General features: G+C 39.4%; 1 protein-coding gene across 1 annotated transcript in view; it reads right to left on the bottom strand.

Annotated features, from left to right (window-relative positions):
- Positions 1 to 25,806, bottom strand: part of LOC109930127 (metabotropic glutamate receptor 7) — a 645,315-nt gene that overhangs the window by 245,532 nt on the left and 373,977 nt on the right. Inside the window, exon 6 of the mRNA XM_048606606.1 lies at positions 3,088 to 3,288. Within this exon, the coding sequence (XP_048462563.1) occupies positions 3,088 to 3,288 (201 nt within the window). The remainder of the gene's footprint in view (positions 1 to 3,087; positions 3,289 to 25,806) is intronic.

Here is a 25,806-nt window from a genome sequence, read left to right as displayed (position 1 = left end):
AAGGGAGACATGGATCAGTATTTGGTCAAGACAGTAAAAAGATCAAGGTACTGCATAAAATATGAAATAAGGCTTGCATCTGAAATGGGCCTCACTGGTATGTACTGACTACATATATGGCTCTTACTTTTGGACTGTACACTTAAAAGGGAAGATACTACTTTAAGAGGTAGTAGGAACTGACAATGCTGGAGAATCTGAGATAACAAGGTGTAGAGCTGGATGAACACAGCAGGCCAAGCAGCATCAGAGGAGCAGGAAAGCTGACGTTTCGGGCCGAGACCCTTCTTCAGAAAAAAACTACTTTAAGATACTACTTTAAACCAAGTTCACTGTCTTAAGAAATGGTTGAAGCTTTAAAAACCATGGTTAGTGGAGCACACTGAGTCGTATACATTGTTACTTTTCCTTAGAATACTCAGAAAATAGGCAGACACCATAGGTAAAGGAAAATAGCTTGACAACCACATTCTGACTGGCTTCTGGTCAAGTGGTCATGGCTTATGCAGGAGCAGTGCAGCAGAGAACCACCTAGCCTGCAAAGAAAAAGCATTAAAATATATCTTTTCCCTCATGTGTGGAGGTACTGGAAAATTTCCAATAACAACTCGCTTTCTTGTTTTAATTGTTCTCTGCACACTAATGTCAAACAAGTAAAAATATACCTTTCAAGGTAAAGAAAAGACAAATTCTCAAGAAGTAAATAAAAGAAAGTGTTGGTGACAGTGCTGGGACGGGAGGGTTTGAGTTATAGGTTATAGGTTTGGCTAGGCTGGGACTTTTCCCACTGGAGCGTAGGAGGTTGAGAGGTGACCTTATAAAGGTTTATAAAGTCATGAGGGGCATAGATAAGGTGGACAGCAAAGATCTTTTCCCCTAGGGTGGGCGAGTTCAAAAACAGTTGACATATTGTTAAGGTGAGAGGAGAAAGATTTAAAAGGGACCTGAGGGACAACTTTCTCACACAGAGGATGGTTTGTTTATGGAATGAACTGCCAGAGAGAGTGGTAGATACAGGTACAGTTACCACATTTGAGAGAGATTTGGATAGGTACACAAATAGGAAAGATTTAGAGGGATATGGACCAAATACAGACAAGTTTGGACTAGTTTATTTTGTATAAACGTGCATGTTTTTCTTGTTTGGACAATAATCAAACCTCCTGTTCAGTGATTAAGCTGAACCTGCCTCTACCATGCACACTATCTACTCAATCCAGACCTGTTGATTTTTGATACCTCAATCAAATCTTCTCTAATCTTTCTCTTCTCCAATGAAAACAGTCACAACATTTCCAATCTATCCACATTTCTGAAGTGCAATTAAACAGTTAACTAGTTAGTGTTTGACCTCCAATGCAAACATGGCTCCCAAAGGTTAGGACTCCAAGATCTACCCCTGCTTTGAATTATTTTCTTAATCTTGGACTTTTTTGTGACTTGCTTTTGCCTTTTTGATTGAAAGAAAATGTATTAAAGGTTGAGCTGCTGTGTTTTAGTATTTCAATATACCATTGTCCTTTGGGGTAAGCAATACTGTATATGAAAGAGGATTTCACTAGCACAGAACATTTAGAATTTTTTTACAAATACACAAAGTAACTGTTATATCTGAAAGAGCACTCTATTTGCTCTGGTCATAATTAGTGTTACTTTTATTTCCAGGCCAGAATATTCCATCAAAGAATAACAGGAACAAAATGGGACACCTTGAGTATAATTGTTGGAATGGATGTATATTCGTGACAGGACTTTCTAGCATTCAGTTGCTAAAATGTAAGTGCCATAACTAGCAATCTAGGGTCCCACGTATATCTTTTTACACTTCTTGGCACACATTTGATTTATATTCCATGTGGTGACAAACTAGAAAGGTGAAGGCTAAACCACCACTTCCACCACATTAAGAGTCTCACTCAGCTACTCTTTGGAATCAGACCCAGTTCCAAGAATACATTATAACTTTAGTTTAAATGCCAAATTGTGATGTAACTACACATCTGAAGACAATTGGAAGTGCAGTGCTGGGATTTGATTATGTCCATTATCCTTTCTTTTTAATGAGTAATCAATTGTCTCTTTTCAAAGTCACCCTGTCAATAATGGCTACACTGACATTGCTGGTTGCAGGAGGCCAGTTTTAGCAGTTTCTGTGACAGTGATGTTATTTGTGTAACAGATCTTTTGATTCCATGCTGCTATCCTGATTTTTCTATAGTAATAAGAAAAAGGTTATACGATGCCCTATTGGCTTTTTACTTCACAATAGTTGACACACAGAACTAAACAAAAATGAGTCTGAGATCTGGAAAATGTCAGCGACATCATTATAGAGACCCATGAGTAAAAAAAAACTTAAAAGCAACGGACAGAGATTATCAAGGGGTTTAACCTTCAGGTTTATAGTTCACTTGACCAGAAAGTTGCATTTTCTAAAACTCGATTTCTTGATTTAATAAATGTTTGGCAGCATTGGAAATACCATTATACAGGCATTGCTCATCATCTGTCCCAGTCTGCTGCCAGAACTTTCAAGGTAAAATGCCTTACAAGGAGGTATTAATTCATCGCATAGCCCACTGAAACTTAACTCCTACTGTCTAACCTCTCACTAAAGTACCAACGTAAATGTTGCACTGACTGTATTTATTATTCACTATTGCCTCGTGAGTCAATACATGTAATTTAATGTAGTTTATCTATACTTAAAGACTAAATAGGGTCAATATTACATTGAAACTGACTTAACAAGGTAGTTATTAAGGTAGATTTTCCCATCCTTACCTTACACTAAAGTTCACTTTAAGGACAAGCAGATTGCATTTTGAAATTGAGATCAGAGATCAACTTAATTCCCCAGAGTTTGAGTTCGTTCCTTGTGAATTAAATGAAGCTGGTTCCCAGGAGGTAACAAAATCTCTTTCTGATTTGCTCCATTAAAGAGATTAAAATTTGCTGTAGAGTAATTAATGACAATTGGTGTGTCTTTTCTGAAACTCTTGTAACTGAACAATGAAAAAACATAAATAATGATCAATAAATTGCAAATTCCCCATTTCTTCAACAGCGTAAAAACAGCAGGCTCACCATTAAAATGTATATTACGGATGTATCCCAGGAGGTCATCTCCATTAATTGGGTCCATTGCAGGACAGATGCCAGTGTAGCCTGGGCACAGAACTTTATGCATGTTGTGCAGAGCATGGGCAATGGCATATACAGCATCAATCACAAACTGAACTTTGCCTTCCTGTTGGTATTGGGAGTGTGTTCCAATCCTCTCTTCACCTAGGATGAGGAATGGAAAACAGTAAAAATTAATTGTTACAATGATCCTTAAAAATAATATAATTAACCTAAAACAATCTAAATGATATTAGTTTACAGATATTTATTTGTGCAATATTATTCAGTCCATTGCTTTTGTAGAAGTGCCAAGCCACTTACTTGAGATGATTAAGGTTCAATAATGTAGACAAACAATGTTATTTGAAAGTATTAAACATTAAACCACTATCACTGCCACTAAAATTTAGTATTCTAATAAAATTATTTTCTAACTATGGATAAAATCATCATAAGTCTTATTTCAGGATGCAAATTATCCATGAGATTGTTGTATCACAAGGCATCAATAATAAATACAACTGACAGCTAATTTTATGGTTGTAATTTAATGGGGCATGGGTGAATTTTAGCAAATTTAACACAAACCTAGGAACAATATCACTTCCAAACAAAGGTGGTAAGTTTGAGGTGATATACAGCTGAATAGCTTGTTTTGGAAATACATTTCATTTGTTTCAATTAAATGACTGACATCTAATTGCACAGAGATGGTAACACATGATCAAGGTGAAAAAGTAACAAAGTTGGAATGATATTGTGCTCCATGACACATTACAGGATTCAGAACATTGTTTAGAAGAACACAAAATCATAGATTAAACATTGAAGGTATATTCAAATAGTCATTAAGCAGTAATCAATAGGTAATTGGTGGAGTTGGTGGTACAATTTGTTTATGCCCTGTCGTTTAGTGACAGACATTAAGCAAAAGCAAAGAGGCCCAGTTGTCGGACAGAAACAAAACTGAGCCAATACAACTTTCAATGGTGTCTCTTAATCCAGAAATCTAAATTTGAGATTCCTTCATTAATTTTCAATGAGAAAGAAAGAACGAGCATGCGGCTAAATAGCAACTAAGTCAGTCCACTAAAGATTACAACTGAAATGCCAACGTTACTTTAGGTGGAAAAAGGCCTGTTTCTTGTCAAGGATGATACCCCAGACCTTTCTCTCTTAATCTTATCTTTATGACACTTATTGACCTGTTGTCTACTTTAAGCATTCTCTGCAGCAGCTATTGGAATCTTTACAAACTGCTTCCAGAGATAAAGCTCTTGGACATCTCAAAGCTGTCTGCTTTGCATTGATAGAATGGCCAGAGATTTCCATTTGCACATTTCTCCAGCCCTTAATTTCCTTCCTGTTTATTCTAATGAGAACATAGGCACAGCGCCAAAGGATGACAGCATTTAGTTTTGCCAAGAGACAATGTGGAGGGATACAGAGATAATAAAACAACTTAAGGTATAGGTTTTGCATTAGTAAATCCTTCCTGTCCCTCAAAACTCTTATTGATTTATTTAATTTGACAATGTAGATTTATATACCTGACCAGTATAAAAAGTTCAAATGTCTGGAAATTTAACCCAAAGAGAGATGTTCCAGGATTGCATGTAACAAGACAATGTCCCGTACCATAATATTCGGTGATACATCATTTGTCCAGAGTTTGCTTTGAAAATAACGGTGAGGCTCACAGCATATACTGTTATTTATATGCCTAAGCGACAGGAACTTTAAAAGAGAAGAGATGCACACCATTAAAATCATTAAAAGTGCTACCAGAGATGCACTTCTCCTCCTCAGAATATTCAAAAGCAGTACAGGGTAGTTCTGCACGAATGCTTGTTTTGTTAATGTGAATTGACTGTAATGCGATGGACGAATAGTGGACAACGTTTGGATAATGCAAACTTTCTGCTGTACAGGTATAGCGATTTCCCTACAGCACAATCTTCTGTGGCATGAGGTCCCGCAAGAACGCAACTATTACGTTATAGGAGAATTACCTGTGTCTCACCATATGGTTCCTCATTCAAATGAATTACATGGCACTACTGACAGAACAGGTCAAGCCTTGTCCAATTCTATTAATGACACATTTCATAATTCATGGTAAACACCTCTCTGGCACTGAAAATTAGCTTTAACAGTTGTGGAGTATTACTCCTTCAGAATTTAATTGTTGCTTTTGAAACAACTCCAGGGAGGCCAGTATCCTGTCATCAAGTTACTATTTATTTATATGTCAAGAGTCCTTGACACTGATTCAACTTCCTCACAGCCAGCTCTCAGAGTAAACAGAACCTCTGACACTCCTGTTTAAATCTGTCAGCCAGGGCTCCCTGTTTAGGCCAGATTAACAGTCCCAATCATATTCTATTAAGTCCACCTGGCTGACCTCATTACAATTACTACAGCTTTCGAGGATAAGTACATATATCTAAAACTTCAGTCACCACTGAAGCTTCTTACTCAATATGCGTTGGATACACCTCACTCTGTGAGAGGTGGCCTGCTTTGTACAAAATCAAGTGACAGTGTTCATCATCACTTCCATCAATGGGTGTCCCCCCAGCGGCTGGTCAGGAGGCTTCTCTTGGACATCCAGATATTTGAAGAGTGGAGAAGGGACCAAAACATGCTAACACCACCAAAGCTTATTAACCAGAAGAATGAGCAGAGGTAAGGAGTAAGTGAAATGAAAGGAGGATTAGGCAGGATCGAATCATCATTTTAGTTAGCTTCATTATTCCTGCCGATAGCCTCAGCAACAGCCAACTAAATATTGTCCAGCACCACTTCTTTCATAGTGGTCAAGAAAATCAGTCTCCCCTATCTTCCTCTGGTTAGTTAATGCTGCTTCCAGTTATCAGCCATCTTGCCCTGCAAGAGAGAAGTGAGTGTCACATAATCTGTTTGCTTAACATGGCTTCCTTGGTTAACAAGATGGCAGTACAGGCAACCCGTGAAATGTCAGTGTGCAAGCTGCAGTAGTGTTAAGTCTGCGAAAGTGAGGGTGAAATCATTCCACAGAGGCCGGTATCCAGTTAGCAAGTCACCCTTTACTTAACGCATGGAGAGTCTTTGATACTGATCCAGCTCGCTCAGAGCTAGCTCTCAGAGTGAGCAGAACCTCTGACACTCTTGTGCTCCCTGGCTGGGCCAGATTAACAGCCCCAATCAGAGAACTCATATGCTACGGGGTCCACCTGACTGACCTTGTTACAATCAATTAATCTTTCTACGAAAAAAGCTTGAAATCCATACCTCTGGTTGTTGACCACGCTGTCAAGGCAAATGAATTTATCCTATCCATTCCATGTAGGCCCCAGCGTACTTAATATGTCAATTAAATCACCCTTCTAAAGTTGTAAAGAAGCAGCGCAAGACCATCTAAGCATTCCTCATAACAAAGTCTCCATTCCTGGCCACGTCTTTGCAAATCTCCAATGTGCTCTTGCTAATCTATCCTGGATGGTATTCGGGTTCTTGAGTATTTCTGGAGCTGCATCCATCCAGAGTAGTGGAATGTGGTGGAAATGACTTGTCATTTGGAGGTTGCAAAGGAGTTTTGAGATTATCACCTGAATCTTTTATTTTTCTATTTCTATTTTTATTCCAGGTTAGACAAAAAAGATGGTCACTTCCCTTCCCAGGGCTTTTCCAGTCAAACTTCTGATGCAGGATCCATCCCAACAGAAGCAGCTTAAACTTCTGGGCAATTACTCAGTGCATCAAGACCTCCAAGAGCTCCTGATGCGCATTTGTCATGGTATGTCCAGTTTCTGACTACCCAGAGGCTACAAATTTAGGCCGATACATACAATATGTCAGTAAATTGGTTGGACTATAAACTCAGATCTCATTGGTTTATTTTCTGCTTTCTAATTTACTACTTCCTTCGTAATATCCCCATCTTATACAAGCATGACTAAGACCAAGAGTGTACCTAGGATGGAAATGTGAGGCTGTGTTAAATTTAGGACGGGGAGTCAGAGTATTTTACGTGGAGCATTGCATATGGATTACAATTTTTTACATGATCAAACTAAATGCAAGATGTTTGGAGCTTGTCATGGAACAATATTGAAATTTCTTATAAGCATTAAAGCGAATACTAATGAATTGAAATATACTGCTACATATGCTACTGTTTATCATTCAAAAATTGTAAGAAAAATATGGTATAAAAAGACTTTGCATGTGTCGGAAATAATATCAATTTATACAAATGAGAAATAAATGATGTAAGTGTGCTTTGGCATTAGATGAAGTCAGGAGTCTCTCACGTAATGAAGATATAAGGGTGCACGTGCATACATATGTTATATGTCATGACAGAATCTCCCATGGAGTTGCACATTAAGTCTCAAATTTACCATAACAACTTTATATATTGTAAAACATTTCACCAGATACCCATTATAAAATATTCCCATTTCACTTGCTATAAACTCCCTCTATCACTCATGCTATAAAATCCCTACCATCACTCTTGCCATGGGGTCCAGCCATAAATTTTTACCAATAACACCAAGACAGAAACAACTGTGGTGAAGAGCCTGAAATTCTGACAACGTGGGGCACCATCCCTCAACTATGCACACACTGAACAATATTTGGGACAAGAATGTTATTTTCTGCTGAAGAGTTGGTGAGTATACTTTAAGGCTACACATCAATCAGTGCTCAATAAGTTAATTCAAAATTATTCAGACCAGAGACCAGACTCATCATTGCTTTGTGTACATTTCATTTGAGGAGCCAATTTGTATTGTGGCTCGAGAATACCTAGTTTGATGCATTTTATAAATATTCCATTCATCCTGTCTTTTTCACCAAAAAGGCAATTACATCAACATTAGATGATGAGAGAGATCAGGAAAGAGCACACAGATTGCAAAGTCTGGATGGTGCTCGCAGATCTCCCATAGCAAAGTTCAGGCAAGTCAAAAGGTATGCTGTTTTATGACAAAGGCCAATGTATTATTGCAGCCACTCATTTACTAACTGAATGTTGTGTCACATAAATAAAATGTGATGAAGGAAGTATTAAAATAAGTTTTACATTTAGACAATATACATTGTAGATAGACATGTAGATAATGTACTTTTGTCATGGAGGCACAGAGGTTCATTTAAATAGACATGGCTTTTTCCTACAGTTAAAAAGTTTAGAGTGCCAGAAAAGCTACTTATTCTTTTACAGCTGGTGATATTAGATCTCTCACAACCTAGTTCTAATGATGAGAACAGAGGACATGAAATAGCATTAGGAAACAATGCTGTTATAGGATCTCTGCATTATTTCAAAGTTACCTCCCAGTACGTGGATATATGCATGTGTCTGTCAGTGCATGCGCATGTGTCTGTGTGCATTCAAACCTGAAGTCAATTGCTGGGAACATTTTGTTGCAAAAAAAAAGGAAACAGTCCACTGAAGCAGCAAATAATGATTGTTAATTTTCTTGTTTATACACACAGATACAACACACATATGAATGCACATCCATGTAGAAATGCATATTGATGAATACAACACAGTCACAGATGTTTACACTCACTTATAGAGAAATGTGCATAAATTAGCTTAAAATCAAGTTGCACTTTGGCTCACCATTTCAATATATTTGGACAATTGCCAATGCTTTATCCAGAGACGCCTAAACTACTGTGCCAGGATGGACTACCTCCCTCAAAGTAACTCAACTTGAACAATTCTAAATTCAGACATAAAATCAGTTTGTAAGCTGGAATACAGCTTGGAAGATTTTGAATAAATAATCATGACAGATAAAGAGATTGATGGAGTCCATGCTTCATTACTCATCCTTTCAGCCAGTGCATTTCTTGGACCAATAAATCAGAGTAAAGACTTTTCCCCATGTGACGTCTCTAATCTTCTTGCTAATTCGTTTAAATTCTATTAACTTTGAACACCTCTAGTAAATTTCCCTTCAACCTTCTCTGCTTCAAACCAAACAATCTTTGCTTCTCTATACTCTTCATATTATTGGAATCTTTCAACCCAGATAATGAATTGAGTTGAGGAGACAATGGGAATAACACAGGACTTGAGGCTTGAAGAACACAGCTTTGAATCTTACCATGGCAGCTGGTGGAACTTAAAATCAATTAAGAAAATATGGAATTTGAAGTTACTCTCAGTAATAATGCCCATGAAACTTTGTCAGCTGTCATAAAAACAACTCTGCTTCATGAATGCTTTTAAGGAAGAAAATCCAACATCCTTAACTGCTGTAGCCTGTATGTGACTCTAGATCCACAGTAATGTGATGGACTCTATTTTAATCACCCTTGGAAACGGCTTACCAAGTCTCTCATCTCAATGGCAGTTAACAGGCAAGAAATATTGGAACTGCCAGTGATACACACATTCCATGAAAGAGTTAAAAAATCTGTTCTGCAACTTTGTGGCCTTGCAATCTTTGATAAAATGGCAACCAGTGGAGTCTAACCTGTATTAAATGAAGATTTAGCACTCTGGTCTTGTTTTTGTACTCTATGGCTCTATTTTAAAGCAACGTGCGCCTATGTTAACAGCCACAAATTTCCTGGCTAGTTTCAAAGGCTTTTGTACCTTTGTCTCAGGTTGCCCTCTTCTTTAACTGCCCTTTAACAGTTTGATTAAATTGTCTCACCTCACGTTTCCGAGCAAAACGAAAGATTTCATGTTTTCCCGGACTACATTCTCTCGGTCTTGAATCAGTACTTTTCACTAGTCTATTCCCTACAGAAATCTGTTAATTTACTGTTCATTACATTTAAGAGTTGCAGGTTCCGTGCAACTGTTAAAATGATGGTCTGTGTATCTAAGTCCAGATTTTAGTTTTCATCAAAAGGAGCAGTGGTCTTAATGCCAATGTCTGAGGGAAACACAGCAGAGCACCATCCAGTCTGAAAAATAACCATTCACGGATTCAGAGAAAATAGGAGTAGGCCATTCAGCCCATTGAGCCTGTTTCACCATTTAATCATGGCTGACCTTCTATCTCAATGTCATACTCCCACCTTCTCCCCATATACCTTGACACCTTTAGTTTATATAAATTTACTTCTTTCTTAAATATATTCTCAGAGTTTTCTTCCATAACCTTCAGTAGTAAAAAATCTCACAGGTTCACCACCATCTGGATGGAGAAATTTCTCCTCATCTCAGTTCAAAAGCACCACTGCACATTCTAAGACCACAGCTCCCTGTTCTGCTCCCCACAGCGAGAGTAAACATTATCGCTGCACCCAGCCCTGTCATCCTAACAATCAGGCTAGGGTGAACATATACTGCACACCCTACATAGCAAGTAAATCATTTCTTCAGAAATTAGACCAAAATTGCACACAATACACGAGGTGAAGCCTCAATAAGGCCCTGTACAGCTGCAATAAGATTTTGTGCTCCTGCAGACAAATTCCCCTGTAATTAAGGCCAATGTACGATTTGGCTTCCTTCTTGCTTGTGGCACCAGCATGCTCACTTTCAATGACCTGTGTACATGTACACCAACATTTTCCGATCTACCATCTTTTATGCAATACTCTGCCTTTCTGACTTCCCTAACAACGTGGGGAATTTACACTTATTAAACAGCATCTATAATGCATTTGCCCACTCACTTCTCCAAATTGCCCTCAAACCTCCTTATATCCTTCTCACCACCCACAATCCCACCTGGTTTTGTGTCATCAACAAACTTGGAAATATTGCATTTAATTCTCTCGTCTAAATCATTGGTTTATGTTGTGAATATCAGGCTAAGCACTAAACCTTGCAGTACCCCATTCATTGCTGCCTTCTGCACCAAAACTGACCCTTCTATTCCAGCTCTCTAATTTCTAGCCAATTCTCAATCCATGTCAATATATTACCATCAATGTGCTTTGGTTTCGCACAATAACCTCTTATGTGGGATTTTATCAAAAACTTTCTGAAAATCCAAATTCACCACATCCACTGGTCCTCCCTCATCTATTCTACCAGTTATGTCACAGTCATACAGCTGTACAGCATGGAAACAGACCCTTCGGTCCAACTTGTCCATGTCAACCAGATATCCTAAATTAGTCTACTCCCATTTGCCAGCATTTGGCCGATGTCCCTCTAAACCCTTCCCCCCCCTCTTCATCTACCCATCCAAATGCCTCTTAAATGTTGCAATTATACCAGCCTCCACCACTTCCTCTGGTAGCTCATTCCATACACAGACCATCCTATGCATGAAAAAGTTGCTCCTTAGGTCCCCTTTAAATCTTTCCCCTTTCACCTTAAACCTATGCACTCTGGTTTGATTATTCATCCTATCTATGTCCCTCATGGTTTTATATACTTCTATAAGGTCACCCCTCAGCTTTTGACATTCCAAGGAAAATAGCAACAGCCTATTCAGCCTCTCCCTATAGGTCAAAACTCCAACCCTGGCAATATCCTTACGTATCTTTTCCAAACCCTCTCAAGTTTTACAACATCCTTCCTATAGCAGGGAGACCAGAAGTACACGCTGTATGCCAAAAGTGGCCTAACCAATGTCCTGCACAGCCGCAACATGACCTCCCAACCCCTATACCCAATGCACCTATCAACAAAGGTAAGCATACCAAACACCTTCTCCATAAACCCATCTACCTTAAAAGATTCCAGTATATCTGTCAAACACTATTTCTTTATCCAAAATCCACACTGACTTGGTGTAAACCTACAGGTATTCTGTAACAAGTCTGTAATTCCCTGTTCCTCCCTCTCTGAATTCTTTAACAGTGGGATTATACTTGCCACCCAACAATTTGCTGGACTGTTCCACAATCAAAAATTTTGGAAGATGATATGAACGCATCCAATATTTCCATGGTCACCCCTTACAGTAGCTTTCAGAATGTAAAATAGCATGTTTCACATTTCTCCCAAATCATTCTCACCCTTACTGTTTTCCCCTCGTTTTGAACAGGGGATGACAACACTGATAATTCTGCGGTTCTCTGGCGACATTTCCATAATTAAAAGAAGACTGGAATATTGTGACCATAGCTTTCACATTTTGACACTTATTCCTCTCAGCACCCAAGACTGCCTCCCATCTAGACTAAATTACTTTTCCCATTGTCAACTTTTGTATTATCTCTACAGTACTTACTTTTATCCTATATAACTTCACTATTGAGAACTTATTATAGGGAATTTATGCGAGGGAAAGATAAATAGTGATAGTTTAGACATTCATTAGTCTAAAGCCTCCTAACCCCCTCTCATTTTAATTACTATTGAACGGAAACCATCAGCACCTATTGACTGTTAGCTCGCTTGGCTACTTTAAATCGCCTCTTAACCCTCCCAGTAGGAATAGCTCCGATAACTCATTTCTGATAATTATGGGCTTCCATCCCTGGCATCATCCTAGTGAACCCACATGGTCTCTATGTCTTTATGATAACGGTGCATCCAAAAGTGCACACAGTACACTGACTACGGCATAAACAATGTCTCATACAATTTTCACTTTTTTTTATTATTCAGTGTTCTGCATTTAAAAAGCAAAAACGTTTTATTTTAATTAGCCTCATCTACCTGCACACTCATTTCCTTCAGATTATTTCCTCAAACCCCCAAAGGTCTCTTCAATTCATCCAAAACTTTGTCTTTTCTTCAATACGCTTATGCTGCCATTCCTTGTTTGTCTTCCTCTACTGGACTGGCATTCCTTTTGACTTGCATTCTCAAAATAAATCACATCTGCCAGCGAAACTATTACCTTGCATCATGGTATTGAAACGGTGCATGCTGATACAACATTTCCAAGTGATAACTGTTCAGCTATCCGTTCAGAAGTACCTTCTAGCATTTGATGACTTTCCCACCTGTAGGGTTCTGATTTGCAATCATTTACTGCTATAAATCACGAAAACAAGTTAATTACAAATCTACTGACCAAAGTGCTATTCACAAACAAATGTGCCAAAATAGTGGGGGAGAATGCTGCAATTTACTTGCATATTTTAATTGTGTACATCAACCATACTGCTCAGCTAATAATATGGTCTCATGATGTTCATAAAAATAAGTTCATAAAATTTAAATCCAATTCATCAGCTTCCAGAGGATGTAAAGCATAGCTGGTGCTAAATCCGTATTTGACATTGCACACTTGCATCAAACATTTAATGTCTGTTTTTGTCAAGAACTGAATAAAAGAAGCTTCACTTTAACCAACAGTCACTGAAGAATGCTTCATCTTTCTATTTAGGTCAATATGATTCACAGAGGTGATGGGTACCTGGTATAATCTATTTCCAGTGAGGAAATCTCATGGCATGGCAATTTACAGCTTTCAGAAAGAAACATGAGCAATAAGGACTGGTGTGCATAAATAATGACTAAAAGTGCCGCAAAGAAATTCTGAATGGTCCAGTGCAGCTTCGCCCAAGTCGGGCTAACGCCACACAAAAAGACCCTCGGCAAATGAGGCAGATGAACCCAGTCGCCAATTCAATTGTTTTCTCACTGCCAGTAAACTTTCAGTTGATAAAAGTTCAGCTGAACTTAATAGGGCATACTATGGTGCCCTACAATCCAAACAAAACACTATTGCGATATGTTGCTGTATGGAAAGTGTCTGGACCCTGACAGTGTGTGTTACATTGGCTGCTGGAACTATTAATCAGCAGTACCAGTTAGTTTCAAAGTATAGCTGTGAGTAAACAGGGCTGATTTTTCCCAAAGCCAGCCAAGTCAGAACCACACGTAGAAGGCATTTAGGTAAGTACATGAACAGGAAAAGCTAACTCTGCTGGTCTCATTACTTGCTGTTTCCCATGATCTTACCATGCATTTATACGTAGATAATTTAAAAATTCTCTCTTCGAAGCTTTGACTAAATCTATCTCCAGCACAGTCTCAATCATTGCAGCATGAATCCTAACCATGCTGCGTATAAAAACCTTTTCTTCATATCACAAGAACAGGAAGGTCTAAGCAAACAGAAGCAGGTGATTTGTTGAAAAGTATCCTGTAGTGTATCCGAGACCATTATGCGGCAAACATCCAGGGCGTCAGATTTTGTGGCATCTGTCAGAATGTACAACGTGGGAGCCCATTGACAAAAGGAACCGTGATCACTTCCGCCATCTGCAATCCGACCCCACCACCAAAGACATTTTTTCCTCCCCACCCTTATCTGCTTTCCGGAGGGACAACTCTCTCCGTGACTCCCTTGTCCTCTCCACACTCTCCTCCAGCACCACCTCACCCGGCACTTTTCCCTGCAACCACAGGAAGTGCTACACCTGCCGCTACACGTCCTCCCTCACCCCCATCCCAGGCCCCAAGATGACTTTCCACATCAAGCAGATGTTCACCTGCACATCTGCTAATGTGGTATACTGCATCCGCTGTTCCCGTTGTGGCCTCCTCTACATCGGGGAAACCAAGCGGAGGCTTGGGGACCGCTTTGCAGAACACCTACGCTCGGTTCACACTAAAAACTGCACCTCCCAGTCGCGAACCATTTCAACTCCCCCTCCCATTCCTCAGATGACATGTCCATCTGGGCCTCCTGCAGTGCCACAACGATGCCACCCGAAGGTTGCAGGAACAGCAATTCATATTCCACTTGAGAACCCTGCAGCTCAATGGTATCAATGTGGACTTCACAAGCTTCAAAATCTCCCCTCCCCCTACCGCATCCCAAAACCAGCCCAGCTCGTCCCCGCCTCCCTAACCTGTCCTTCCTCCCACCTTCATCTCCACCCCCATCTCCTACCTACTAACCTCATCCCGCCCCCTTGACCTGTCCGTCCTCCCTGGACTGACCTATCTCCTCCCTACCTCCCCACCTACACTCACCTTTACCAGCTCCATCCCCACCTCTTCGACCTGTCTGTCTCCTCTCCACCTATCTTCTCCTTTATCCATCTTCTACCCGCCTTCCCCTCTCTCCCTATTTATTTCAGAACCCCCTTCCCCTCCCCCATTTCTGAAGAAGGGTCTAGGCCCGAAACGTCAGCCTTACTGCTCCTCCGATGCTGCTTGGCCTGCTGTGTTCATCCAGCTCAACACCTTGTTATCTGTGATCAGAGACAGTTGAGCAGTATCCTTAAGTAGTACAACAACAAAAGGATGGTCTATTTTCCCATTATATAAAGGTTGTGAATACAGTGCCAAGCAGAAAAAAAAGGGTGGCCAAGGCCAACAAGGTGCTTTTGGAAAACACTTGAAAGATGTTTATAGACCTCAACTGGAGGCAGAAAATAGTAGCAAAATTTCATCCACATTTCCCTTCCACCCAATGCAATGAGTCAGATAAAACAGAATGCTGTAATGATCGGATAGTTTCATGTAGCAATAGCCACAATCGCCCCTCAAACAGGATCTGCTGTATTAATCTGATTTGCTTTATTATTGTCACGTGCCAAGTTACAGTGAAAAGTGTTGTTTTGTATGCTCTGCAGGCAGATCATACAATACAAAGTGCATCAGGTAGCAGAACAGAGTGCAGAATAATGTTACAGCCACAGAGATGGTGCAAAGAAAGAGGTCAACATTAAAATTTAAGAGTTCCATTCAAAAGTCTGATTAACAGCATACCTGGATTTCTTGTATAAGCCAAGGTTGCCCAACTGGAACACCTCAGACCTGGATTATTAGCCTAGACAATCAAGTACCAGTGATTGTAATAAAGTGGCTAGAATAAACCTCTTTTGAATCTTCCAGCACCATGTTGCGCAAGTCTAGTTCTTATTCAGTGAGAGTTAACAGAAGTATTGCCTCAAGTACAAATACTCTGTTGAAGGCAGAAGCCAGCAACATGATTTCACATTACACAAAGTCTCCACTTAACTTTTGTTCAAGGAGGGAATGTTTGGAGATAGACTAATGCAGTAACTTAGTGACACACCTAGCAAGGAAGCGTTAAAGAATCCACGTTCCGCATTTGAGGGCCAAATGTATGGAACTGAACATGTGTAGACATCCTGGGCTTCATGAACACTCACCATACAATCTCTATTGTTGCCAGTGTTGGTCAAGAAAGTTGCTTCAACAATCTAGTCTACTAAAATACATGGAGAAAACAAAATAGAAAATACCGAGCATATACCTATTGCCCAAGTACACATTTCATGTTTCGGCTCTCACAGAGATGTTTCACTCACTTGCTGCTTTATTTGGAATAGTTAGGTAAATAACTTGGAGTCAATCAGGAAACAAGAAGTGGGTGGCACAGTAGCTAGTACTGCTGCCTCACAGCGCCAGGGACCTGGATTCGATTCCACCTTCGAGCGACTGTCTGTGTGGAATTTGCACATTCTCCCAGTGTCTGCGTGGGCTTTTTCTGGGTGCTTCAGTTTCCTCCCACAGTCCATAGATGTATAAGTTAGGTGGATTGGCCATGCTAAGTTGCCTGTGGTGTTCAGGGATGTGCAGGCTGGGTGGGATGGCCATGGGAAATGCAGGGATAGGGTACAGGGATGGGGATGGGGACGGGGATGGGTCTGGGTGGGATGCTGTTTGGAGAGTCAGTGTGGACCCCTCGGGCTGAACGGCCTGTTTCCACACTGCAGCGATTCTATGAGATCACCTCCATATGGCAGATTTGATTGGTCAAAGGGCTTCTTCTATATTGCATGATTCTATGAAATGATAGAATGGACCCGGATGTGCACTTAACTTTGTGACCCTGAAATGCAAAATGACTGTAATTGACTCAGAAAATTCTAATGAATGCAGATTCAATTTCTTTTACTTAGGACAAACAGATTCATTATCCAGATGTGTAACAATAAGGCAATTTCACAAATCAGATTCTCATGTAATCTAATGCATGGGCATAACAGCATTAAACAAGGTTTAATTCATAATTGAAACATGAAGTCTTGACCTTCTGCATAAATGGGAATTTACTAAGTAGAACACCGACTATCCAAAACTAATCTGCTTTCTTTATCAGTCCCCAAAGTTTACTGCTGGGCTGAATGCTCACGTGTTCAGTCTTTAGCTCAAGTCAGTGTTGTCTGTGAAGAAAAGTAATGGAGCATGGAATGGCTGAAGGAGAGAGTATGACTTCTTAACTACCTTTTATTTTGGATTTGAGAGTGATGGTAGATAGTTCTTAGTGTTGCAAAAGCATTCAGCAATGTCAGGTTGGTCTGACATATCCAGTAAACATTGCAAAGTGCTATTGATTCAAGCTGCCAGTATAAATCAAACCTTAAGTTAATATACTGATGCAGTGTGTCAGAGGGAATGGGCGCTTGACCTAACAATAGCAGTTGCCATGGGGCTTGATCTCCTCGCCCTGGGTCATAGATTGGGTCACAGAACGGCCAAGATAATATTAGGGAGCCATGTCAGGCCAGCTCTCCAGTGTAGTCCAACTAGTGAGGACAGTTCCTAGCTGTGGCATCATTTATCAATGAGCTGTCTGTCAAAAAGACGCAGCAGTCATGTTACGTAACTAAAAGAAACAAACTCACATCTGCCACAAGGATGGAATAGCCAGCTTCACGGAGACAGCTTTGCTACAATAATCTGGACAGAGCCTGTGGGCACAATTAAACTCCCAGAGTTTCCCATCCGACTGGCAGAACCTGCCCATGGCAATTCCGACTGGTGAAAAACATGTATTGTTCCAGGGTTTCTCAGCTGCCTCAGCAACATCAATTCTATCAACAGTATGACTGAGGCTCCTGAGCTCTCTCATTAGGCTGGCAGCATTGGGAGTCTATCTTTGTTTTTCGTTGTTCTTTGACTTCAGACAGAGTCAATTAGAGGCCACCTCAAACAATGTTAAATGCAGTTGTTATAGCTGTTGGCCTAGCTATTAGGCCTGGGTTCAAGACCTATCTTTTCCAAAAGTGTGTAATAACATCTCTAAACAGGTTGATTTGAAAATATTTGCAATTCAACCCTCACCCAACAACAATCAGGTATGTCATTTTATAGTTAAAAGGTTGCCAACAATTACGCTTCTGGACTAGGACTCCATGATGATGACGATGATTTGAATGAAGCACGCAATGGTAACCAGCATACAGAACCAGTGATGACCAAGCACTTTCAGGAAAAGGGCAGAGAAGTGGCATATTATGGATGTGGAGATGTGATAGGGTAACTCTATTCATTCTAGATCACCTATCAGTTAACCACAAGATATAGTTTGTGAAGGAGTGTTTTAAACTTTTGAGTGTTGTGACTTTAAAGGGTAAACCCAAAGAAGCTTTCTAAATGTCACTGGGTCAAATATTCTGAAATTCATTCCTTCACAGTATTGTGAATCTATCTACAGCAAATAGACTGCAGCAGTTCAGAAAGGCAGCCCATCACCACCTTCTGAAGGGCATATGGGGATGAGCAAAAATGTTGGCCCAGCCCAGCAAAGCCCACATTTCATGAATGAATAATAACAAAAGAGAAGAAAAGTAAATGCAACAAAACACAGAAATACAAGAAAAGAGGAGTTCTAGATATGAAACATATACTTAGATTATTAACATTGTTACAGGACGCGTGACAGGTATCCTTAATGAATCATTTAAGATGAAAAGAGTTGTAGACCTGAATCATTCTCTCTTTGAAGACAACAGAGGTTGCAAGTTTCTAGGCTTTTCACACAAATTGGTGCCAAGCTTCTGTACAGACGAAACATTATCTTGCAGGTGAAACAAATGAACCTCTCACTATCTGACAGTCCATTTGATACAGGGTACCCTTTTTCTTGCTGAGAATAGTTTCTCAGTGTTGCTGCTCCAACACTGCTGGATTGGGCTTGCTTCTGGTGAAATACTTCATTAGCAACCTCTCCTGCTGCTTTCGGTCACTTGGGGGCAGTTTCAATATGTCCCATATCATCAGTCAAGATGAGTGATCACAATTGGTGGGGTGGGAAAAAGAGAGTGGGAAAGAAAAGGGATGATTGCTATCCCATTGGCATCTCAATTACAACTGGCTCACTGAATTGGTATTGCATCCTAATGGTACCAAGCAGTCTGATAGTCATTGCCATTCAAATCTCTTCCATTGCAATGATGGTGAGCCATCAGTTTGCACCTGGAGACCCCAAGTGCATTTTTAAGCAACTCCCAAACATTCTTTCCATGTCTATACATAAACTATAAACAGAAGTCATTAGACTTTCCAAACACCACTGAAAGAATATAGTGTCCATTTTTCTGTATTGCTTCCTTCGTTAAAAAAAAGTCCGACGTCCAAATAAAAACCAAAGGAACTGCGGATGCTGTAAATCAGGAACAAAACAAAGTTGCTGGAAAAGCTCAGCAGGTCTGGCAGCATCTGTGGAGGAGAAAACAGAGTTAACGTTTTGGGTCCGGTGACCCTTCCTCAGAAGTGTTCTGAGTGGGAAACTTCCCATCACTGAGTCAACAGCTAACAAGGTTCTACATGTGATCAGAAATTAGCCAGTTTGTAGATCTCACTCCTGGTAGTGACTGTTACACTTTCAAGCAGCCAATGATCCAACTGCTGATCATCACGCACTGATCCATACTGAAAGTATATGTGTGGGAATATTGAGAAACAGATTCAATGATATTGCCTCTGAATCATAGCAGACGTAATTATACGAAAATGGATACCAAGCCAAAGTAAAAATGCTTCGGGATGCTTAGTTGAAGAGGAAGGTTATAAATCTTTACTACATGACTGTTCATTGTTCTTTGAGGTTTTGATCGTTTTACAGGAGTTTTTCATGCTCAAACATATGTAAATATGCAATAAGACATCATTAACGTAACATTGCTGTAACATTTCCCAAAATACAAACATTTGCTTCTTTGCTGTAAAAATGTTTACTCAGTACCACTTTGGCATCAATGGCTTTAGATTTCAAAACTGATGGGCAATTCAATGTGCGATATTTCTTCGAGGTTAGTGACAACAGTTTCTGGTGACACATTCCAATGCTTATGCCAGTACATTTGTGGTCCAAAGATTTACTTCAAAGCTGGAAGATCAACCGCATGAAGTAACTCTATGGTGACTGAATTTCCTTGTGGGTGAGTTGCTGCTGTTATTGTTGAGATGGTGAGGGAAAAGCGCATAAGGCATACGACAGAGGAATATCAAAGTGTATTGAATACTGGGAGGGACAGACAGAACTTGAGGAGGTTATAATAAAGTATTAGGAAGTTCAGCCTAAGGTAAAAATGTAATGAAGTCCAAATTAGGGTTAAAGTGTATGTACGTGAATGTGTAGAACGTGGAGAGAGGGATTATCGAGTTGCAGGTGCAGATTATCATATGGAAATATGATGTTGTGATGATAACGGAGATCTGACTGAAAGAAGTGCAAGACTGGCTATTAAACATTGCTGAATACAAGGTGTTCAGGACAGATAGGAAAAGGAAGGAAATTAGAGGTGGCAGAATTGATTAAGCAGAACATTGAATTGCTTGAGAGACAGGATGTCCTAGAGAGGTCAAGGGCAACATCTATTTAGCTAGAACTAAGGGAAAAGAAAAGGTGTAGTTGCAATGCTTATTGCAGTCTACAGGCCATCAACCTTTGGGAAAGATATTAAGGCACAAATCTGTGGGCAAATCATAGAGATGTGTAATAATTATGTAGCAAAAATGGAACATAGGAATTAGGAGTGGAGGTAGGCAATTCAGCCCTTCGAACCTCCTCTGCCATTTGACATAAACATGGCTGATCTTATCCTGGCCTCAACTCCACTTTTCTGCCTGCTCCCCATAGCCCTTTATCCCTTTTCATCAGAAAGATTTTTTTTTCTTGAATCTGTTGATTGGCTCTGCTTCCACTGCTCTCTGGGGCAGTGACTTCCACTGATTCACAATCCTCTGAGAGAAGTAGCTTCTCCTCATCTCAGTTTTGAACCTACCTCCTCTCATTCTATATCTAGGACATCTTGTTCAAGACTATCCAACAATGGTGAACATCCAATCAACGCCTATCTTATCAATCCCCTTTAACATTCTACATACCTCAATCAATCCTCCCTTATTCTTCTGAACACCGAGTACAAACACAAGCTTTCAACTGAAGGGGAATTTCTTAGCAATTGTTGAACATGTAGAGAGGACAAGTTTTCCGAGTATATTTTCAGGAGAATTTCCTACAGCACTGCGTCTCCAGTCTAACAAGAGGATCTGCTAGACCTAGTTCTTGACAGCGAGCTGGGTCAATGAGATTAAATATCTGTAGAAGAACCTTTTGGGCAAGGTGACCATGCTGTCATAAGTTTGGGGTTGTCTACGAAGAAAGGACAAAGGTCAATTCAGAATAAGAGAATGCATCAGTCCTGGATAAAATGGAATCAAACATTGACAAGCAAAAATATAGTTGAACAATAAGAAACTGTTAAAGAGACGGTTCAAATGTAGTCTAAATATATTCACTTAAAGAGGAAAGGTGGGGCAAAAAAATCCAAAGCTCCCTTGATGATGAAAGAGATGGGAATTAACAGAATGCATTCTTCTGTGTCAAAAGTGTTCTTCTGACAGATATCAGTTGGACAATACAACTACGAACTCAGGTGACTATACAAGAGTCAGATGAGATTTTAAAAAAGCAAATAAGAAGATCAAAGAAAGAGAATGAAAAGAGGCTGGCAACTAAAAGAACAGGAAATCTGAAAGCATTCCACAGGCAAATAAAAATAGTAAAGGGTGGCAAAAGGAGAAATTGTGCTGATTGCAGATGAAAATGGTAATTTCTACGTGGAGTCAGGAGGCAAGGTTGAGGCATTAATAATTGCATCTGTCACCAAGAAAGAGGATGCTGTTCAGACTGCAGTGAAGGAAGAGCTAGTTCAGAAACTTGAAGGGTTTCAAATTCATAAGGTGGTAATATTGGATAAATCGGTTGAGCTTATACTTGTTAAGATATCAGGACCATGTAAGATGCAGGCAAAGGTACAAAGGAAAGGAAGTATGAAAACTGCAGAACCATTAGTCATAATTTTCCAAGTGGATGCAAGGGTGGTGTCACAGAACTCAAGAATTGCAATTTTTTTTATTTGAACAAGGATGTAATGTTAGGCCAGTCAGTTTAACTTTGTTGGTAAGAAGCTTCTGGAAACGATAATTTGGGACAAAACTAATAGTCACTTGGGCAAACATAGGTTCATTAGCAAGGCCAACATGGACTTTAAGGGCAAATATGTACAACTAATTTAACGTCATTTTTGATTGAGGTAGCATAGTAGGAGGTTGAGGGTAATACTGTAGATGTCATAGACTTCCAAAAGACATTTGATGAAGTGCTGCCCAACAGAACTAGGGCAAAGTTAGACCTGATGGATTAAAAAGAACAGTGGTGACACGGACATGAAATTACTTGAGTGACAAGAAACTGAGAGTAATGATTTTTTAAATAGTTTCCAGTACTGGAAGAAGGTTTACGTTTGATTGTCCCAGGAGTCAGTACAGGGCCTCTGCTCTTCCTTACAGATATTAATGATTTTGCAAACAGCACAATGTCAAAATTTTAAGATGATCCAAAACTTGGAAATATAGCTATGAAGAGAATAAGGTAGAACTTCAAAACAGGAGACAGACCATTGCCAGAACAAGCGGCAAGTGAAATTTAAAGTAAATAAATGTGAAGTGATTCATTTTGGTAGGAGGAACAAGGAGAAACAGTATAAAAGTGTGCAGTTCTTAAAGAGAGTGCAGGAACAAGGGGTCCTGGGTATATATGCATATTAATTATTGAATATAGGAATATAAGACTTTGGAGCAGAAGTAGACCATTTGGCCCTCCATACCTGCTCCATTAATCAGAGATCATGGTCGACCTGGTATTATTGCACTTTGCTATCTGTACTCCATACTCTCATCTCCTTCGTTGACTGGGACAGTGCAGTAAATAAAGCATGCAGCATCCTGAGTGCTTTGAATAGGGATATAGAGTGCAAAAGCAAGGCAGTTATATGAGATCTGTATAGTACACTAGTGAGGCTTCAAATGGAATACGGAATCCAGTTTTAAGCACCATACTTTAAGAAAGATGCGAACGCATTAGAGAAGGTGGGGAAAAAAATTCATGAGAATGGTTCCAGAGATGAGGAATTTCAGAAAAATTGGAAAAGTTGGGACAGTTTTCTTTGGAAAACTGAAGTTTGAAAGGAAATTTGATAGATATATTCAAAATCATGAAATGCCCAGACAGAGAAAAATTGTTTTCAATGATGGAAACATGGAGTGCACAGGTTCAACGTATTTGGCAAAAGATGTATTAACATAATGACTGAGCAGGTTCTGAAGAACGCAGCCTGAGAGTGTGTACAGATAGATTCAATCAAGGCATTTAACAGCAAATGGTGTATGAGCTGAAAAAGAAAAATATGCACGACCATGTGAGGAAGGTGGAAGTGCAACACTCGTCAACTCTTCAGAGAATGTACCTGATGGGCTGGAGGGCATGCTGAAATAATTCTACAATTCTATGAATAAGAATGAATGGTGTTGTAGACCATATCAAATGGGGGTTGATGTGGTGATACATACTTAATATTTTTCTCATGAAATCCATTACATTTCTTGTTGAGAATTTCATCATACAAAGGCATTTTCACAAAATGAGTAGGAATAGCACCTTTATCTCAAATACATCTCCCTTTTGGACCAAATCATATCCATTCTAATTAAGGCAACCTGGGGTGGAATATATTTTCAATTTGAAATTGCAAATTGATAAGATGAATATCATTCCATGGCGCAGTGTGAATTAACCGCAGCTATTTCTTCAGTGTCCTGATAGTATAATATTTAACACACAACACCAGAATAAGTAAACAGTCAAATATTATCAGTCTCCAGCTGACTTGGTTTCACCTATTGTTTTTGAACAGGAGCACATCACTCGAGAGCTCATATAGCCGACTGAGTGGATAAATAAATGTGCAAATGCTAGAATTTTATGTAAGTACAAAATAAACTACAAACATAAATTAGCTGGTTTCAAAAGTAACCATGTTCAATAACAACCGACAATGCAAAAAAGAAAAATGAGAAATTGTTCATCCATTAGGAGCCCAAGCTGTTTGCTTAACAGTGTCCTAATAGTGAAGTCCATGTGTCCATTTTGGTGCATTGAAATGCCTCTTGTCAGGAGATTTACTGGCCTTCAGGACTGGCCAGGTCCTAAATGAAGTTAGGAACTCCCCAGCTGCATCTCAAATGAAGGATCGAGTGGAGAAATCCAAGAAAATCCTGCAAACAAGACCCTTCCCCATTTCCTGGTGGGTTTTACCAGTTGACCATTGGGAGGTAATAGGAACCTGAAGTGCTAGGGGAGTGCTGCACCGATGGAAATGGTGTCTTTCAAACAGATCATTAAACTGAGACCCTGATTGCTCATTCAGGTGGATGTAAAAGAGCTTATGGTATGAGTTGTTCAAAGAGCAGTAAAGAACCTGGATTACTGTATACAGTTTTGGTCACCCTACTTGAGGAAGACACACTTGGAAGCAGTTCAGAGAAAGTTCAAGAGGTTGATGCCTGGAATAAGGGTTTTTCTTTCTGAGGCAAGTTTGAGCAGGTTGGACCTATATTGGCTGGAGTTCAGAAGAACAAAAGGTTGAAATATCTAAGATTTTGGTAAATGCTGAGAGGATGTTTTCCCTCTTGGGGGAAATATCGAACACAATTTCAAAACAAGGTGTCTCCCATTTAAGATCGGGATGAGGAGGCATTTCTTTTCTCAAAACTTTTGAAATTCTCTTTCTCAGCTCGCAGGCTCAAGGGGCAAAATGGCCTGCTCTTGTTCCTATTTAATATGTAGATTCTTAGTCCTCACCAATATTCAACCCTCAACCGACATTACCGAAATGGATTATCTGGCGGTTATCCTACTCCTGTTCACGGAACATTGTTGTGTGAAATTTTGATGTTTCATTTCCTACATTACAATACAATCAATGAAATGCAGTTAGTGAAGTGTTGTTTGACATCCTGGGGGTCATAAAAAGAATTATATACATACATATCTTATATTCTACCTCTTACTTTGATGAGCAACAAAGAAACTCTATTACAGAAGTCAAAATAGATAACTATAATAATAGTTAACTCAATTACATAACATACTGCATATCAGAAGCAACCCATTGTTTTACATTATGTCAGAACATAATCCCTTAATATATCACTTCACAGTGACAATCCTGGACCATCTAGATCTGTATTATATGTCAGCAATAACTGGGGAACAAATCTGGATAACAAAATTGGATTCGCTCAAGAAAAGTTTAGAGTCTCACAGCCAATTCTTATCTGTTAATCAGTTTACAGACTGTTTTCCTCCTTAGTGCTTAATGTATTGCAGACAAACAAAAATTTGGAAAAATGTTTCATAAAATTGCTTGCTACACTATAATGCATCTTAAGAAACACTGTGGTTTGTTTATATTGTTTGGAATTGTGATTGTACCATTAATCAAATTCAACTGCCTTTTGTATTTGCCTCACAAAACACAAGGTCATAAATATTCAAAATGGAATAAATTTAAATCACATCTGCAGTGCAATAGACCAGACTTTATAACATACTTATTGAAGTGAAACTCAGTCAGATGTTTTGCCAAATGGCACAGTATACTATTAACATCGACTGTAACACCTAAATAATGAAGGACATGTAGACTCTGATTTTAACATTTTTTTAAACTTTTTTTAGAAAAGACCAAAGG

This window comes from Rhincodon typus, chromosome 16 (assembly GCF_021869965.1).
Source record: "Rhincodon typus isolate 14 chromosome 16, sRhiTyp1.1, whole genome shotgun sequence".
Lineage (NCBI taxonomy): Eukaryota > Metazoa > Chordata > Chondrichthyes > Orectolobiformes > Rhincodontidae > Rhincodon > Rhincodon typus.
This window is presented reverse-complemented; position numbering and strand designations above follow the sequence as displayed.